General features: G+C 38.4%; 1 protein-coding gene across 2 annotated transcripts in view; it reads right to left on the bottom strand.

Moving 5' to 3' along the window:
- The window catches only part of STK39 (serine/threonine kinase 39), a 2,138,083-nt gene that overhangs the window by 297,912 nt on the left and 1,821,593 nt on the right, over nt 1–18,578 (bottom strand). For both annotated transcript variants that reach the window (XM_044075594.1, XM_044075595.1), the window contains one exon: nt 16,843–16,895. In XM_044075594.1, the coding sequence (XP_043931529.1) occupies nt 16,843–16,895 (53 nt within the window). The remainder of the gene's footprint in view (nt 1–16,842; nt 16,896–18,578) is intronic.

The following is an 18,578-nucleotide window of genomic DNA, read 5'->3' as shown; positions in this document are numbered from 1 at the left end:
AAAGTTTACATTATATATTCGTATTTGTTTAAAAATACGGTAAATTGGTGGAGCAGATAAATTTGCTGTGATTTTTAAAAGGAGTTGCTAGAAATGATTTTATCATTCATTGGGGCTTCAAGATTAATTCCTATAAAACAAGGATGTTTTATTATGTAGTCCTCAGGATGGTCATCTTGGTGAAAAACTCCTATTGTATATTTAGTATCCTTCCATTTATCTTGTATATTAAAGAAATTAAATTGTTGAGAAAAGTATGTTTTAGCTAATATTATGTGTAAAAAATATAAGAATTTGTTATTGGGAAAGAAAACAACATTGAATATGATGAAATGAGGGAATATAATAAAAAATTAAAAGACTGGATGCTGTATGGGGTAAGGTGGACTGTACTAAAAAGCTGTGGTATAAGCAAATAATACAAACTTGTTCATATAAAAGTGAGTACTGATAAAAATGAAACAATAAAAATGCTGTTGTAGATAGTAGGGAAAAGTTGACAGATGAAAAAGAAATGGATGACTTTTTATGAAGGTTAATTTAGGGAAAATTTCCTGCAAAGGGACAGACGGAAAATAAGCAACTGAATAGAAAAAAAAAACATGTGGTGCCTATACCAACAAGGAAACTATGCAGCATGCTTTATTACAGTTTGAAGGATATGAGCAGCATGGGAAATGTTTAGAAAAGAAATTGACTATTGTTTTAAAAAGGCTAACATGGACAAAGTATGGATTGTATGATGAAAATGAACTATATGATGTTGATTACATTCATAAATTCTGTCTGGATTTTATACAACAAGAGATGTCAGGAATTGTTATACAATTATAAGATGAGTTTGGAGTATTTAATAAAATAAGGAAATGGTTAAGGCAAAAAGTGATGTGGAGGATGACATTTTTATAATGTGGGACAAATTTCTGACCTGTTCAAAATAATGCTTTAAAGAATTGTTTAAGGTACTTTTCAAAGTACTGTTTGAAATATTGTTTAAAACAATATGTAAATAATAAATGAATAAGTGTTGTGTAAATAAATCCCCCTACTCATTTTGATAAGTGCCATTTGGTCAATTACTGCCACCTGAGCTTTCACCAACTCAGGCAGACAGAATCTCATTTTAACATCTCATATGAAGGATGGCACACTGTAAAGTATATATGCCGCATGATGCACTGCAGTGTTAGTAAAAGGAAATGAATTTAAGCACCTAGGGTGGGACTGGAACCTACAGTTCCGATCTACCAGTCTCAAAAGTGAGTGTGCAACCTGTTGAGTCACTGACACTGAAACATCTTAAAATGGAAACCCAGCTTATGCAAGTGACTTGTGAAAAATTGCAGTTATGTACTTAGCATAACTCTGGATTGATCCTTTTAGCCATGTCCCAATATGTCTGATGAGTCCTTAGGACACTCTTTGGATCCAAGAGAACAAAACTCATGCGCCATCCTTAAGATCCTTTAATTTCCCTACCCATAACGCACTCATGGGTGAAGCTACAGCAAATCAAGTTTGTTGCCTAAAGCACAGAAATAGTGATGCAGAATTGCCATAAAGGCAAAGGGGTGAAAAATAATTCATGCCCTTTGGAACTAACAACTGGAAAGGGGAATGGATAGAAAGTTGGTCATATTGGAAGAACATGGATGAAAGGATTAGGCATTATGGTAATTACATAAATACCATATCCTAATGATCTGATCTGTCTAATCTGAGAGATGGGATAGAAGCTTCAGTTATTGGTGACTTGGGTATAATCATGACAGAAGCCTCTTGTGAACTGTGGCTTTAAAGGAAGCCCTTAATCTTGAAATCACAAACAACTTGTAATGTTTTGCAAAGGTATGTAAGCTAGACCATGTTGTAGCCACATGAATTTCATCCACTGAAGAAGGCTACTGAAGTGGCTACTAACCTAGTAAAGTTAGCCTTAGTTATGCTTGGTAAAGGATGGTTATTGGAAGAATAAATCAATACAATACAGACAGAAACCTATCTAAATAAAATTATTTTGTATCTTAACTTATTTATGTCAAAGGACATACAAGTCGAGCGTCCTTTGTATAGTTCTTAGTTATGTATTATTGTCGATGAACATCTAATGTCTGAAGTAATTATTGACCTTTGTTTGAGTGATTGCGGAAAAAAATGGCAAGAGAATGGGCTGGTTCATGTTGGACTCAGATGCCCCCTAGGGAAGAAATACATACATACATACATACAAATGTTTCAAGCATGGGCATTAATGCCCTTCTAGCTTGCCAATATGCCAAAACACTTGTTCCTATAATAAGTATCCAAGCTCTTCTTAAAAATATCTAAACTAGTACTTGCTTTAATGTAATTTGGTAGTCTGTTCCAAGCATCAGCTTCTCTGTCAGAGAACCAATTAGTACACTTCTCATTCCTGTAGAATCTTCTGCATAGGTTATCTGATGATTCTCTAGTACTTTTTGATAACCCCAAACATTCCCAGTTAGTTGTCCCTAAATGCCCTATATACCTGAATAAGATCTCCTCTTAAATATCTGTAAGAGGCACTGTACAAGTTCAGATATTTTAGTCTATCATAATAACTTAGATTTTCACATCCATGGATGTCCTTGGTATATTTCCACTGTACTCTTTCCAGTTTATTCATGCTTGCTTTCCTATAGAATTTCCATATTGTTACTCCATACTCAAGTTTGGGTCTAATGTAACTAACAAACAATGACTTCATTATGTTTGATTTCCTAGACTTTATAAATCTTTTTATACAACCTATAGTTCTATAACTATCATTAGCCAATTGGTTGATTTGATTAGAAAAACTCATAGCTAAATCTACCCATATATCCAGGTCCTTAAATGAGTCTACAGTTTCAATCACTGTGTGCTGTATTAAATATTCACCTTTCAGTTTATGTCTCCCATATCTCATATGCTTAGTTTTTGATGTATTTATCAACATGTTATTCTCCTGTGCCCAAATGGTCAATTTAGTCAAATTATTTTGCAGACATGCCTTATCTGTAACACTTGTAATCAGTTTACCCAATTTCAGGTCACCAGCATATAGACTGTAGAATACCTCAGATGAAAAAGTAAGGTCTGAAAGATACAATCTAAACAAGTAAGGGCCTAGGAGAGAGTCCTGTGGGACACCCTGACTGTAACCAAGGATTTCACCTGTCCATTTGGTGTGTGATACTTGCCATGTCCCATTTGTAAGCCATGCAGCTATCCATCTTATCAACAGTACATCAATACCTAAGTTGTACTAATTTATTGATGAGTGTTTTGTGCATGACCCTGTCAAATGCTGAAGTTAAATCTATATAAATCATATCACAGCACAATTCTTCATTCATAGCTGTTATTATACTGTTATAGAACTTCATGTTAAGTTGGTAACAGGTAAAAAAAAAAGGAAGGATTTATGCATAAAGAAATTCTATCCTTATGAAACACCAGGGTAGGGTAGCTTAGAGGAAAGGGCATGCAACTCATAAATTCTTCTGGCTGAAGTAATAGCCACTAGAAGAAACAGGGTGTTCGGTGTAAGGAACTTCTGGATCAGTGGATTTCAGTGGCTCAAATGGTGATTTTGTCAAGGGTATGAGGACAAAATTGAGGTCCCACAGAGGGACTAGTTCTCTGCTTGGGGGGCAGAGTAAAAATGTGCCATTAAGAAGGGCTTTGCATAATATATGAGAAGTCAAAGAATGAGAATCAATACCTTGGTGGAAGTTGGAGTCTGTGGGTAACTGTGCATTAGTAGTCAAGCAACTGGAATGTGAAAAAAGGAGTTGCAAATGGAAATGAGGAACCTGAAGAATAGATGCAGAAGAGTCGTTTACTCCTAGAGTGGATGCTCAATCTGAAAAGCGTTTCCATTTGCTTTTGTGTACTTTGTAGGTAGAGACTCTTTCTGAGAATTAGTATTACTATGGGTGCTGACAGGGGGTCTGTTAACTGAAGCCATTTTACTCTGAGCAACCACTGCAGAATTCTCATGTAAAACTATGACAAATGTATCATTAATATAGAAGATGCAATTAGTTCCAGGACGGAGGCTGCAGGTGGAGTTAAAAACCAAAGCAGATGTTTGAATGGAATGTCTAAGAATCTCAACTCTTTCTGAAAGAAAGAATACAGTGCATGTTGTGTTTAGGTGGCATCCAATGAAATAAAAGGCTTGCCTCCGTTATAAAATTAACTTTTTGTAGTTGACAGAAATGATAAAGGACAGAAAAGATGAAGAAAGCAGTTCCTTGCCTTGATAAGAGATTTTCTCATTGTGACAATGAGCCAGATTTCCAAGTAAGGGAATACATGGCTCCCTGTTAGGATCACAGCAGCTGTTCTTATTGGCCTACACTTGGTGAGCACTGGGGAGGCAAAGGGAACACCAAAGGACAGGGCTCTAAACTAAAAATGATTGTTTCCTAAGTGGAAGTGAAGGAATAAAATATTCTGGATGCTTTGGCTATTTTGATGCAGAGGGAAGCATCCTGAAGGTCAAGTGAGTACATCCAATCATTTGCCTCTATGCAAGGTAAAACTGCTTGCACCATAACCATTCAGAAATGGGTTCTTTGTCACACACTGGTGGAGTTTACTTAGGTCCAAAACTGGCCTGAGGTTCCTGTTTTTATTTAAAACCAAACCAAAACCTGGAATAATAACCTCTACCTATCTTATTTGGTGGAACCTCTTGGATGGTTCTTTTATTATAAGAGACAGAATTTTTCCTTGGGCAACTTCTTGTTGGTGGGGTGGCATATTTAGGAGCAGACAATTTTGAAGGGAAGGAGAATGAGAAACAGGAACTGTAAAGCCTCTGGATATTATCCCTCTTACCCAAGAGTCCTGAGTGATGTCCATCCATGCAGGAGATTGAATGGATAAACAACCTCCAAATGCCTTCAGAGGGAAGCAGTGGGTCAGCCATTCAGAGATGGCAAGATTACCTGTCGGAAAAAGGCCCACAATCTCCCTTGTTCTACAGACCTCACCGACCTCTGGGTTTCCATCAATTAAAGAGACTGTCTCTACTACAGCTACCCCTGTCAGAAGTGGACTAAACATGCAGGCACTGGGATTTTTTTAAAAACATATAGACTTGGACCTATTTTGTTGCCTACTACAAAGATCATTGTGGGGTCTCAAACTTTAAGCCTACAGCAGACAGTGTCTTCCCATCCTGTTCATGATTCTGCATATTTTCTTTAATGCTTGGAGCAAAGATGATTCATCTTAAGGGGCACTGGTGAAGGATCTCTTGAAATTTTCTGCAAAGTCACAAAGGCAAGATCAGGCATAAAATCTCATTGTGACACCTGCATCCAGCACTTCAGTTGATCCATCAACTGTGTTGTACCTTAGAAACATAAACAGGCTTGTGATGATAAACACTGCCAGGGTAACCTGGAGCTGCTTCCTTGAGCTAAGTATAGACAGCTTTTTCAAACAGGCTGGCTCTTTTTCAGCTAAATCACTCTGGAAATGTGTTCATATAGGTGCCACAGATCAAGACCGTGAGGCCAAAGCTACTTGAAGCATATACACACTTTCCCATCTTCTCCAATCCCCTGGACTTCTTTTTGGGTAGATGCACAGTTGCTGTAACCTCTGTCAGCTCCTTCTTGGTTGCTGCTGTGACAATGATGGAATTCTCCTAGAAATTCTTGGATCAAAACCTTTTGTTCTTTGGGGGGATGGGTTTGAAGTATTTTATACAGTTTTCTGGAGGGATATCATCAGATGAACTGGGCTCCTGCCATGTCCTCTTGGTGGCTAAGTCTATAAGGCTATCAGCTGGAGACACCACTCCAGAACTAGAGAATGCTATTTTTATACCTCAAATACAATATTTTTGTCCCGAGATGATGAGCCTGAAGGTCAATTTCCCATCTGCTGCCTGAGATCCAGGACCTTACTGAAATTAAAACTTCTGAGGAGGATTAAGATGAAACTTCCTGATCATCCAATTCAGTATGTGAAGTGACCAACTCCTCAGGGGAGACAAATTTCTTCCTCTTTCATGCCTACTTTTTAGGAACATCAGGTTGGGGCAGATCTGAGACTTCAGAGGACTGACTGATCCTGTAGATGTGCACATCTCTTGAGATGATTTCTCCAGCTCTGATCCTGGGAAGCATGTGAAGGGTGAAGCAGTGATGAAGTGTGTGTCCTTGAGGGAAGCCAATACCAAAGAAACCAGAATAACAGTTTTTGAGGTAGAAGCAATAATCCTCCCAATAACCTCAAATGCCGAGCCCACATCCGCCAGATCCTTGGAACCCACATCAAATGCTGGAGCTACCTGTGCCTAACAGGTAGGGAGCACTGAAAAGGGAACCCCTGAACCCAACAGATGATATGGAACCAAGGAGTGGATTGGTGTCACAGCCTCAGAGGTTGACAACTCCAACATTAAAAAGGGAGTCATACAAGATGGCTCCAAAAATGGTGCTTAAGTGTTGAATTCAAGACACTGGTCTCAAGATCTGCTTGACTCCAAGGGCCTTGGAGTTGAGTGGATCAGATTCAGCATCTTTAGTTCTAAAGCTAAGAGATCAATTGGTGCTGGAGCCACAGACTCTGGGAAAGTGGTTGCCTCCAATACCAGTAGATCTGAAAGCTGGACCAGGGAAGTATCAAAGATAGGGGATGAGTGACCAGCCCAATCCACTCTCAAAACAAAAGGGGATGGGAGAACAACTTATATTTCTGTTTTCATGAAAGCCCTTATAATCTGATACAATTCCAAATTGGGAATGCCCCTGAAAAACCTGACTGAAGATTGAAAAATTGGCTGAGGTAGGAACTGAGAGAGTTCTCTCTCTCTCTGAAAAAGTTCCTGAGGCCACACACTTCTGAGACTTGTTGGGTACACTAATTGGTTATGAAGCAGACACTGCTGAGGAAGCTGATTTTGTTGGAGCTAAAGAGACAATCATCCCTGGTCTCAAATCTTTAGAAGATCTGGCACCACGAGACTCTTTTGGTTTGTGTTTTCTAATATTAGATTCCTTATCTTTGGCCTTACATCTCTACTTACCATTATCACTGTTTTTATCTATCTTGTTCTCTAGTCTGTGTCTGCCTCAGGGACTGGGAGCAGCAAACCTTTAATCGATTTATTTTTTCTATCAGCTAAGGCATGTTGTCCAAAGGTCTTGCAGAGTAATCAGTCAAAAGACAGACCCTCCCCCCACACACACAAATTACACAAACATCAGGAGTATTGTGGGGGGGGGTATGGCCACATTCTAAACACTATTTAACACATTTCTCTTTATCAATACCTAGAAATGAAAAGCTTAAAGTACACACTAGAATAAAGTACAGTTGTATAAGTAAACTTAACAGATGTTCGAATGATCACTACTGCAGTAGCCTAGGCTATATGAGTTATATCCTACATAGCATATAACAGCCAGCCATATGCCTCAGGGCACCTTCCCTGTGCTCAAACTGTTAGCTCAAGTTGAGCTGTCTAAAAAGACAGGTTTGGATGCCAAGCCCTTCAGAGCTTTCATGCCAATTAAGAAAAGGAGGCCAAGCCCTGAGATGACATTGCTTGGAACACCAAAACACAATTGTTTGGAACACCAAAACACAAAAGTCCATACTCTGGTGTAAAAACACACGATACCTCAAGGGGGTTGGTGATCATTTGAAAATCAACTGTTGTGGTAAGTTTACTTACACAGCAGTACTATCTTCTTTATATTCACCACTATTCCAATTGCCTAAGTAATACCATAGCTTAGAACAGCTGTGGTGTGGAAACAGAGGGGACCAGGACCCCCTGAAGTAAAGCCAGACCAAGACCTGGGCAAGGAATCTAGCTTGCAGTTCTTTGCAAAAAGTATGTACAGAGTACTAAGTTGCAGCTTCTAGAATACTTCTAAAATCCAACCCTTTCCAAAAAGCACCAGACAAAGCTAGGCCCTGGTAGGGTGGGCCTTGATCCTGCCTAGAATAATTTTTTTCTGATGGGAATAACAAAAGGTAATGGCCCGAGACAAACCATTTGGAAATAGTCTGCTTTGACACAGGTTGTCTATTCTTCGTACCTTCATAATAAATGAGCAACTGATTGGAAGGTCTGAAAAAAATGTCTTCTTTCAAGACAGTATATGATTTGTCTGTGGATATGTAAGGTATGAAGTATTCTTTCTATGGGGTTCAGGAAAGAACATAAGGAGATGAATAGTTTGGCTTAAAGTAAACCAGGAAAACAATTTAGGGATAAAAGAAGGATTAATTTTCAAGGAAACCTCATCTCTGTGGAAAATGAGATAAGGCTGACCCCCTGTAAGAGCTTGCAACTCAGATACTTTTTTTGCAGAGGTCAGAACAACCAGTAAAACTGTTTCCATGTTAAGAACCTTGAGTTAATCAGATGACCTGGGCTGACTGCAGCAAGTATTAGCTTCTCTAACACAAAATTAAGATCTCAAGCTGGAGCCACCTGACTTCTTGAGGTCTTTTATGCAATACCCCTTTTAAAAACATGTTGACATGGGAATGGCTTGAAAGAGGAGGATGCATGGACAGACATGGAAAGGGTAGACACATGAATCTTGACAGAGGAATAAGACAAGCTACAGGAAAATGACTTACACAAATATTGTAAAACCAGAGAAACACTAGCCCTGAATACATGCTGGTTATGTTGTTGGCACCAACTAGAAAACATTTTCCATTTGCTGATATATGATTTTCTAGTAGCAGGCTTTCTTGCCTCTACTAGTAACTGCTGCACATCCTCAGTAAATAAGTGCCTAAAAGGTATTATGACCCTATCATCTAAGTAGTCAGTTTAAGTTGTTTTGGGTCAGGATGTATCAAACACCCTTTTTCTTGTGCCAATAGATCTAGCTTGTGAGGCAGCCTGTGACAATTATTCTTAGACAATTCCAAAAGAAGGGAGAAACACTGTTGCCTGGGCCAGAAGAGGTTCACCACAATGATCATGGGGATTATTTCCAGATGTTCAGAGTTACCGTAGATTATTGGAAAAAGTGGAAAAGTATACAGGAACATTCCTGTTCAAAGAAAAGAAAAGGCATTTGTCTTACAGGCCTTCTTGCATGGAGTCCTGAAACACAACTTTGCCAGCTAATTGTTCCAGGAGGGGACAAAAAGGTCTACTTGAGGAACTCACCAGAGAAGGATCAAATCTTGGAAGACAACTTCATTTAGTTTCTATTTGTAAGGGTTTACCTTTCTTCTGCTCAGCTTGTCTGCCATACAATTTTGCTCTGATGGAATGTTGGTTGCCTGTAGAATGAGACTGTGCTATAAAGCTATATCCCATGGTTTACATGGTTAGTTTGCATAGGGGCTAAGATCTGGTTCCTCCTTGTTTATGTAGTATATCACTGTGGTAATGAACTTGAAGTGGTCCTAAGGACAAAATGTGATTAAGATAGCTGAGTGCATCAAGGGCAATCATCTCCTTTACATTTTTACGTGCTTGTATATTGTCTTTGTTGTCCCAGATACCTTGCACTTTTATCCCCACTGAACTGCAATCCAAATAAAGTCAAGACATATCTGTGGTGACTTGCTGCTTTGGAGCGTGGGGGTGGGGGCAGATTTTTTTTTCTCAACCAAGAGATTTCTCTTTGCACAAATCCAAAAATTGGAATTTAAAAAGATAATGGATCTTGGTGCTAGGACGAAAGAGACTTCAGATACCATTGTATCGATCTGCCCGAGGTATCATGAGAATCATTGATGCCATAATTTATTATTTATTTATTTACTAGGAAAGTCTGACTTGGAATGAGCCAATTTTCAGCGGGGGCCCGGGGAGAAATGCTCCAGAAGCATGTCTTTGTAATGTGGGAGGAAACCAGAGCACCCGAGCGAAACCCATATGAATGCAGGGGGGGACATGCAGACTCCGCACAGATGGCACCGCAGCTGAGAATTGAACCAGAAAACCTCTTGCTGTGAGGTGACAATGCAAACTGATGTACCACTATGTCTTCCAAAACCCAGACTCCTGCAGTATTCCCTTGCAGTGACCAAAGTCTGAGTGGAAAATCTATGAAATAGATGTATATACAGATTTATTTTTTCCTATAGATGAAAAGCTTCTTTTTTTTCTCTCGGGTATCTAGCAGACCCTCCAGGAGCACAACTCTGTGTGACAGAATCAAAAAAGACTTTTGAATGTTCTCTTGACATCTCAGCTTGCATAGGAGATATCTCACTCATGTGAAAGATTCCTGACACTTAGAAGAAGGCTCTGCAAAGATAAGCAAGTTGTCTAAATATGGAAAAATGCATATACCCTGTAGCCTGCAATGGGCTATTAATGGACTCAGACACTTTAACACACTTGGGACAGTGAATAGCCCAAAGGGTAAGGCAAACAACTGATTATGTGATCCATATAAATAAAATCTTAAGAAATGTCTGAAGTCTGGATAGATAAGAATGTAATGATAAGCATATTTTAGATCTAAGTTTGAAAACATAAAACATATATGAGGGAGAATGGTTAACAGGTTGCGAAGTGGAAGCATTTTGAGCTTAGGCATTATTATGCAGTGGTTTAGGAATGAAAGGACCAGAACTGGTTTCTAGGCATAGTCTTTCTTTGCCATCAAAAATGTTCTCGAATAAAATCCTCTTCTACACTGGGAAGGAGGGACTGTTTCTGTTACCTCCCTGAGAAAGCATATGCTATAGAACAGGAAGGAACAGAGGGATTTGGTCTGGTGGATGTGGAATAAATCCCTGTGAAGGAGGGAGTTCTTTCTACTGCCATCTGTAACACTGTTGAATAAGTCTCCGAACACACATGGGTGAAATAATCTGCTGCCTAGCACAGAAATGGAGATTCAGACTTTCTGGGAGGGATAAGGGATTGCCAGGGTTGTGGGGGATGGGGGACAAGGTCCCTTACATAGTCATACTTATTTGAATGCCTACCCCAAAGGTGAACTGAAAATCTCATTTTTTACATTTTCTGAGAGGTTCTGAAAATGCAGCCAGGCAAACCTCCTAAACACAGTATCAATGGCAACAGCCCGGCTGTACTATCTCTAGAGTCATAAACACACAATGAATAGTGACCTGAGTAATAGAAGAAACTAAACCACACAAAACAGGTATTTCCTGTCTAGGAGGAACTGCAGATAAAACAAAATATGACCTTGACAATTCAACTTCTAAAAATTAAAGTTGCAGAAGCATACACTTTTCCCCCCAAATTTATCAGTTGTTTACCTTTCTTGTCAGAAGGGGAAGTATTACAGTTAGTAAAATGCTTGTAAGCAGCTGGACTAACTAAAGCTAAAGCTGCTGGGTCAGGTCTGTGATGACTGTATAGATATTTGAAAGAGTGCAGATTTTTTTATGTACTATCTGCTTCCTTATTTGCAACAGGTAGGCAATCTGGGAAACCATAGGCTGTGACAAACACATCATCCATTGTTGACAGCACTAAGGAGATAGGAGGTAGTTCTTGGAATTTCAGTTGTAACAATTCATATTATTTTCTGAGGGACTGAGAAACCCTCTGGAAACACTGACACATTCTGGAAATAGTCTAAGGAAGAGAGTCCTAGACAGAAAAATTCAGATAACATGCTCTCCTCTGATTCTGAATCAGAAATCTGAGGAGGGAAAAAAACTATATCTGCCTCATCACATTTCTTTCCAGATTCAATTTCTTGAATCTCTTCAGGAAAAAAGGAATCACTTTTTCTCTTTCCCATAACCACCTAAAAAGAAAGGTCAATAGCCTCTTCAAGACCCTGACCCAGACTTAATAAAGTAATCCTGTGCTATGAAACTAGAACAGGAGAAGATACATGTGTGGCTTTCTGCTTCTTTATGACTGGAAAGATATGATAAACAGAGTAATTAATGACAGCAACAACTTCTCCAGGGATGGGCACAACATTCTGGCTAAGCAGGGACAACTTTCCTGCCCCTTCTTCCAACACTGGCAAAAGTGACTCTTCCTTGTCCACTGAGGGAATCCCAACAGACGCAGAGGAAGTGGCTAACCCCTGGTCCATAGTGGCTGCATGGGTAATACCAGAGGAATGCATGGGACAAAAATGAGTGGTTTGAGGAACCACTTTTGGCCTCTGCAGAGTCACCCACCTGCTGATGAGGCAAACTGCTAGCCTGCTCTGGAGACAAAAGCTGTTTAATTAACTTTTTCTTCCTGTGAATGGAAGAAGGTCTGACTGTGGGACTGGTAGTTTGTTCCATGGTTAAGCAGAAAATGGTGCTTCTTTCCTGAAGAAAGCAGCACAAGCTGGCACATTTTTAATAGCAGTATAAAGGTACTTTTCCCAATGAAAACACAGTAGAAAGCACTCTAATACACATTATATGCTCCCTAAAATAATTTAAGCACAGTTTATTTATAGAAAAAATGTTTTTAGAATGTTTAAATTAACTTTTAAACTATCAAACACAAAAGTACAGCAAAGTCATGTGACAGTCAATACAAATACATATCCTTAGCTTAAATATACTTTTCTTAACAGGAAAGTAAATGTATACATTAAAAATAATATGTGGAAGGTTTTTCCCCAAACAGAATTTATCTGCCCAGCAATGGAACTGCACTAGCCAAACATCGATCATTGAAAGCCTACAGAGGTGCATTCTCTTTGGCGACAGGAAAGCTCTTAAAGACTTGATGCCCAAACCTGTCTTTTTAGTCAGCTCAACTCAAGCTGACTAATGTTTTGGGTGCATGGAAGGGTGCCTTGAAGCTTTGGAAGCTGGCTGGCTGGTATATCCTATGCAGGATATAACCTATATAGCTTAGGCTAGTGCAGTAGTGATCAAAATGAAGTATATATACTATACACTGCTTCTTCCTATTGGAATCATATATGGAAAAGCAAGATAAACTGGTTTCACTTATGCAAGCTTCATTGGTCTGTCAGGACAAGATCTGAGTCAGCTTTACCTGCAGGTGCATTATGGGTAGGGAAAATGAAAGGAGCTTGAGGCTGGAGAACTAGCTTTGCTGACTCTGGTCCCACAAGCACTCAAGGATCCATCAGCCAGATTGGACAGATAGGATGATTAAGATCCATATTTAGTTATGAGTCTTGATGTGAAAATGACTTCTGACAAGCTTTGATGGAGATATCTTTTTCAAACTTCTTGGGAAATGTATTCATATATTTAAGAATTTTCTTCAAGGTAGTAAATCAGTATTATTCACAGTCCCATACATATCAGAAGGGACTGCTTTGTGGCAAGGAACCAGACAACAGTATCCACATCCCCTTCTTTTCTTTGCACATGCCATATAGTCCTTGGCACAGATCACATATATAGAAGAATGGACAGAAAGAATATGCCTTGGAACTACTGAATACACACCAGGTGGGTGTTTTTACTGATGAGCTCATTCTGTTTTGAGGGAATCATAAGACTCTTTAATGGATATCTGGTCTCTCTTTGTTGGAGTTGGGGATATATTAGCCTATACTGTTAGTCAGACAGAAACTGATATAAAGCTTTTGAGTAACCCCCCCCCCCCCCCAAGACACAGTGGAAAATTTAAATGTTTGGGTACAGTGACCTCAGTTACATATTGAGGCATAATCTTTGCCTGAGCGTGTTCAGTGACCATCAGACTAAATTATAGTAAAGCAGCTAAGGTTGTAAAGGAATACTTAGCATGGTGGGTACCTCTTTTACTGACCTTTGAACAAAGATTATTAGCTCTTAAGATATTACTTTTTTCCCAAGGTACTTGTATTTGATTTTCATAACAATGTTTTTTTTTTTTCCATTGGCAACTTTTAAGGATGGCAGAAAGATATACCCTGTAATGTCTGTTAGTCACAACAGCTTAAGGTGGCTGTGGAGACAAACTTAGGAATGAGGCAGAGGAGGACTTAAATAACTAGACCAGGATTTATACCTGTGCGCAGCTAAACTGATGTAATGATTGGTATGGATGACAACATTAGCATAAGTGAAAGAATACAGAGCTTACTTAGGTAAAATCCTGTCCAGAAAGGTACAGAAAATGTAAGTCATGTTATATGGCAGATTAGAGACAACTCTATCCCCTAAAATAAAACGCAAGAAACAAAAAAAGAAAAATCTCACACCCACGTTATATATATTTGTATATTTTGGATAAGGAAGTGGCCCAGGTGAGGCATTTATCTTTACAGGATTTTAAGATGTCAAAAATAGTATTTGTGCGTAGGGATATGTTTTGATAAGGATGTTTTATATTAGATTGTTGAGAATGCATCTCTATATATAGATTTACATTAAGTAACAGACATTTTGAACTATTCCTGTGACTAATGTGCTATTTGTTAAAAATAAATCATTAAAAGAACATATCTCCTGCTCTGGGAAGTGACCAGTATCATTAGGTCCTGGCATACCTTTGAAGAAATAAGGTATAAAAACACAGCTTGGAAACATCAACCGATACTGTTTTAAAGCCCATACTGACAGAGTACTGGTAAAGCAGAGGTAAGGGAGATTTGTATTTAATTACCAATAAAGAGACACTGTTAATCTAAATGTACACATTAGATAAATAATGGACCTGCTAAAATATATAAATGGCTGAAACAAGCCAAAAACAAGCAAACAAAGATTTAAGTATTAAAGAACAGAATATGGTGCACCACAGTGTTTGAACAATAAGAAATAAGGAATTGCTGCAAAGCTTTTCCTGCTGAGGGCATCTTTATGGTACTTCCATAATTCAGGAATTATTTATTATATCTAGTACATGGAAGTAACTTTCAGAAAGACAAATTCAGGTAGGAAATAAATGAAGAAAACATAGAAACAAATTCACTTACTCATACAAGTAATTTGCAGAAGAAATATGATAAAAATAAGAGTAGGAAGCCAGGGCTATTGCAACAGGGGCTGAAGGCATAGACGTAGCTTCCATGGTTTAGAAGGAAGCATTCTGTTTGTAAAATTAGCAATTAGCCAGCTGGTTCTGAAGCAAAAGAAAGCATCATATCAAAATCTAAATAGTCCAGAGAATAACATTTTAGCCTAATCAAGAAATGTTATAATCTTCTGTATGCTTAGCATGTAATATATTGTGTGCCTTGCTAATTTAAAGCAGTGCATTCTATAATGCCAAATCATGTCAAGACCTTAAAAAAAAGATCAAGCTAATATTGGGCATGCTGTTAGCTAAATTAATAGGGTATGCACATGCTCAGCTCAGTATCTGACAAGAAAATTATAAATATACATATGCAGGTGTAACACATGCAATGGGAGGCTGCCAAACATTATGACTTCTACTCTGGCAACAAGTTCATGCGATAGGCATTAAAACTACAGGGGGTAGTGATAATGATGGTATCTTTGTATACTTTAAATACACTGACTATGTCTGTCATTAATTATTGTCAATAAATCTGTTCCAGGTTTGCAAGAAATCCTTCAGAAAAACAAGGTAATGTTGTTACTAATCAAGACCTGCCTCATATCTGTTTCCTCTGAAGTGCCAAGTAAAATGTATACAAACATTTTATATATAATTTATTTACATATCTTTTGTGTGTGTACATCTATATGTATCTATGATAACGTATATTATATATATATATATATATATATATATATATATATATATATATGGATCTACCTGACTACATCGACTGTTCACAACAGCGAAAGCAAGTCAGAAGATCGACAAGTCAGAAGACCGACAGAGGAAAACACCGACGCTGAGAACACTGAGATGGGGAAAGGATGTGTAAGTATGCGGTAGTGACGGCCGTTAGGGTGCGAGTAAGGTAAGTGTGCGATGTTGACGGTCTGTAGGGATAGGGGTGGGATAAGTGAGCTAGGGTTAGGGCGCGGGTTAGGTAAGGGTGCGAGTAAGGTAAGTGTGCGATGTTGATGGTCTGTAGGGATAGGGGTGGGATAAGTGAGTTAGGGTTAGGGCGCGGGTTAGGTAAGGGTGCAGTAGTGATATTTTTTGGGTTAGGGTTGGGTTAAGTGAGTTAGGGTTAGGGCGCGGGTTAGGTGAGTGTGCTATAGTGCCGGACCTTAGGGTTAGGGTTTCGGTTAGGGTTGTAGATAGTTGTGTATGTAAGGGTTAGTGTTGGTTTGTGAGGATTTTGGTGTGCTTGTGTTGTGTGTGTGGGTTTTGGACAGGGGATTTGTTTTGTTTGTTGTTATGATGTGTCGAGTGTATGAGGTGTCGTGTTTGTGAACTGTCGATTATGTGGTGTCGGTGAAGTCGCTGTCGCTGTTGTGCACTGTCGATGTAGTCAGGTAGATCCATATATATATATATATATATATATATATATATATATATATATATATGTGTGTGTGCGTGTGTATATTTACCAAGAACTAAAATCATGCTTTCTTACTTTAACTCATTTAATAAATTAAATTTCCCCAGTTTTCATGCAGTTCAATTTTTTGTGAACTGCAATCACTTATACAAATCAGAGAGAGAGAGAAACAGGTCCAAACTGCTCATATGACTACTTATAATCTTGTAATCATGTAGCTGTTAGCTTCCTTCCAATGAAAATATTATATTCAAAGAGCAGCACAGAAAAAGTACAGTGACATTACTGTCCTTTGAAAGGTAGTAATAAACACCAGTTTGCCCCAATCTTGAGTCTTTGTGCTATCTCTGTTAAAATTGGTCAGACACAATAAAATGCTTTAATGTGCTATCTCTGTTAAAATTGGTCAGGCAAAATAAAATGCTTTCAAGTTAGGCCTCAGCTGACTATTCTAAGTGTATTTAGCATCTGTTCCGATTAAATACATAATCCACACTAAGAAAGAAAAGATTATTTTTTTTTAAATTAGACTCACCTCTTCCAGGAGTAAATTCAAAACGTATATCATTTAGCTCTTTTCTTGAGTTCCTAAACAAAAATTTAGTGGAAGCAATTAAACTCTAATGATGCTTAGTTCACAGATAGCTGAAAACATTTAATCCTTAAGAGTCATTTCATATTACTGTAAATATCATGTACATGTAATTATACAACCATATATTTCTCTTTTTCATTTTTTGTAAGATAAACAGAGGAAACAATGTTTGAACTTTCCTGATGAGGATAAAGACATAATAGTGTCCTTACTACTAAACATAAAAATGAAAAATATCCTTTATAATCAGTTTAACTGAGGATAAAAAGAAAGACACAATGCAGCTGTTAATTTCAATACACTTTCTTCACTGCCCACCTATGCTAATTATGTGATATCATTAATTCTTATATGGTCTGTTGCAGGGCACAAATACAGTTTCATAACTTTCTAAAAGTGCTTCTGACTGAACACTTTCAAGAATTCTACTATATTTTACAGTAAAGGTATGTCTTATGGAAAGGCTCCCTCTCTCTTCACTTGTTGTTGTTGTTTTTCTTTCGGCCTTTCCCGGTTAGGGGTCGCCACAGCATAACTCCGGTCCGCTAGTGATTGGCAGTTGATTTTTACAGTGCCGAGGTGCCAGCCCGTTGCCCAACCTTCATGAAGGCACGCCCATTCACGCATGTCTTTCGAACACCACTCGACCATGAGGAAGACATGCAGACTCCACACAGAAGGCGCTCCAGCCGAGAATCGAACGTGAGAACCTCTTGCTGTGAGGCGACAATGCTACCGCTGCACTACTGTGGCCTCCCTCTCTCTTCACTACTGGTTAAAAATGTGGAATTGACTAGAGTTACCTAGAACAAAAAAATCTTGTACAGATCATAACTGCAAGACACATACTTAAATCCAAAGGAAGTATGCTGTATGCCCATTTTGTTTAGACATTTACTGCAACACTTGTTGTGCATCAGTGTGGTATTATGGGGATGTGTGTCACATTAGAGTACACAAGCAAAGAAAGGGGTGGATTAATTAAAACACCAGAAAGGCATGATGTACTAACAAAGTACAAAAGAAGCTTGCATAAATACCTATTTCACACAGAAAACATATACCTAAACAAAGAGAAAATGGATGATTGAGAGAAAAAAGTGGACAAAGATAGTTGCAGCATTCCACAGGGATTCAGTTAGAAACAAAGGATTGGCACAGAAAAGTATCAGGAGTGAAGAAAGCCTTTGAATGAAATGACCCGTAATGACAGTAGTAGAAGTGTCAGATAGGAATAGACAGATGATAACAAGCTTAGGTACTGGCTTTGTCAAATGCTCTAACAAAGGCAAATCCACAAATAATTTTTCAATAATGTGTGTGCATACTAGTTGGCACTCAAGAGCATCTCAGTATGCTGAACAGTAAGTGAAACACTGTTTGTGATGGGAACCCAATGAAATATATTCAGGTCTACAACTGCCAAGAAGTATGGGTAAACCATAACTTAAATACACACACTGAATCTACCACTCTACCAACAGAATGCTCGTCATGTCTGCCACCTGCTGGGACAAAAGCAGCCTATGGTTCCCTGACAAAATGTATTGTACTCCCTACCTTGGAATATGTACTTCTCGTAATAGCAATCACCTTAGTAAACAAGCATAAAAGACTCGAGGCAACACAAAATAAATTACTTAAATTCTTCACAGGTGCATTTAAAAGACAGCATA

The sequence above is a fragment of the Protopterus annectens genome, chromosome 6.part1, assembly GCF_019279795.1.
Source record: "Protopterus annectens isolate FY-2018-M chromosome 6.part1, PAN1.0, whole genome shotgun sequence".
Lineage (NCBI taxonomy): Eukaryota > Metazoa > Chordata > Ceratodontiformes > Protopteridae > Protopterus > Protopterus annectens.
Note: the sequence above shows the minus strand (reverse complement) of the source record. Positions and strands in the feature narration are given on the sequence as shown.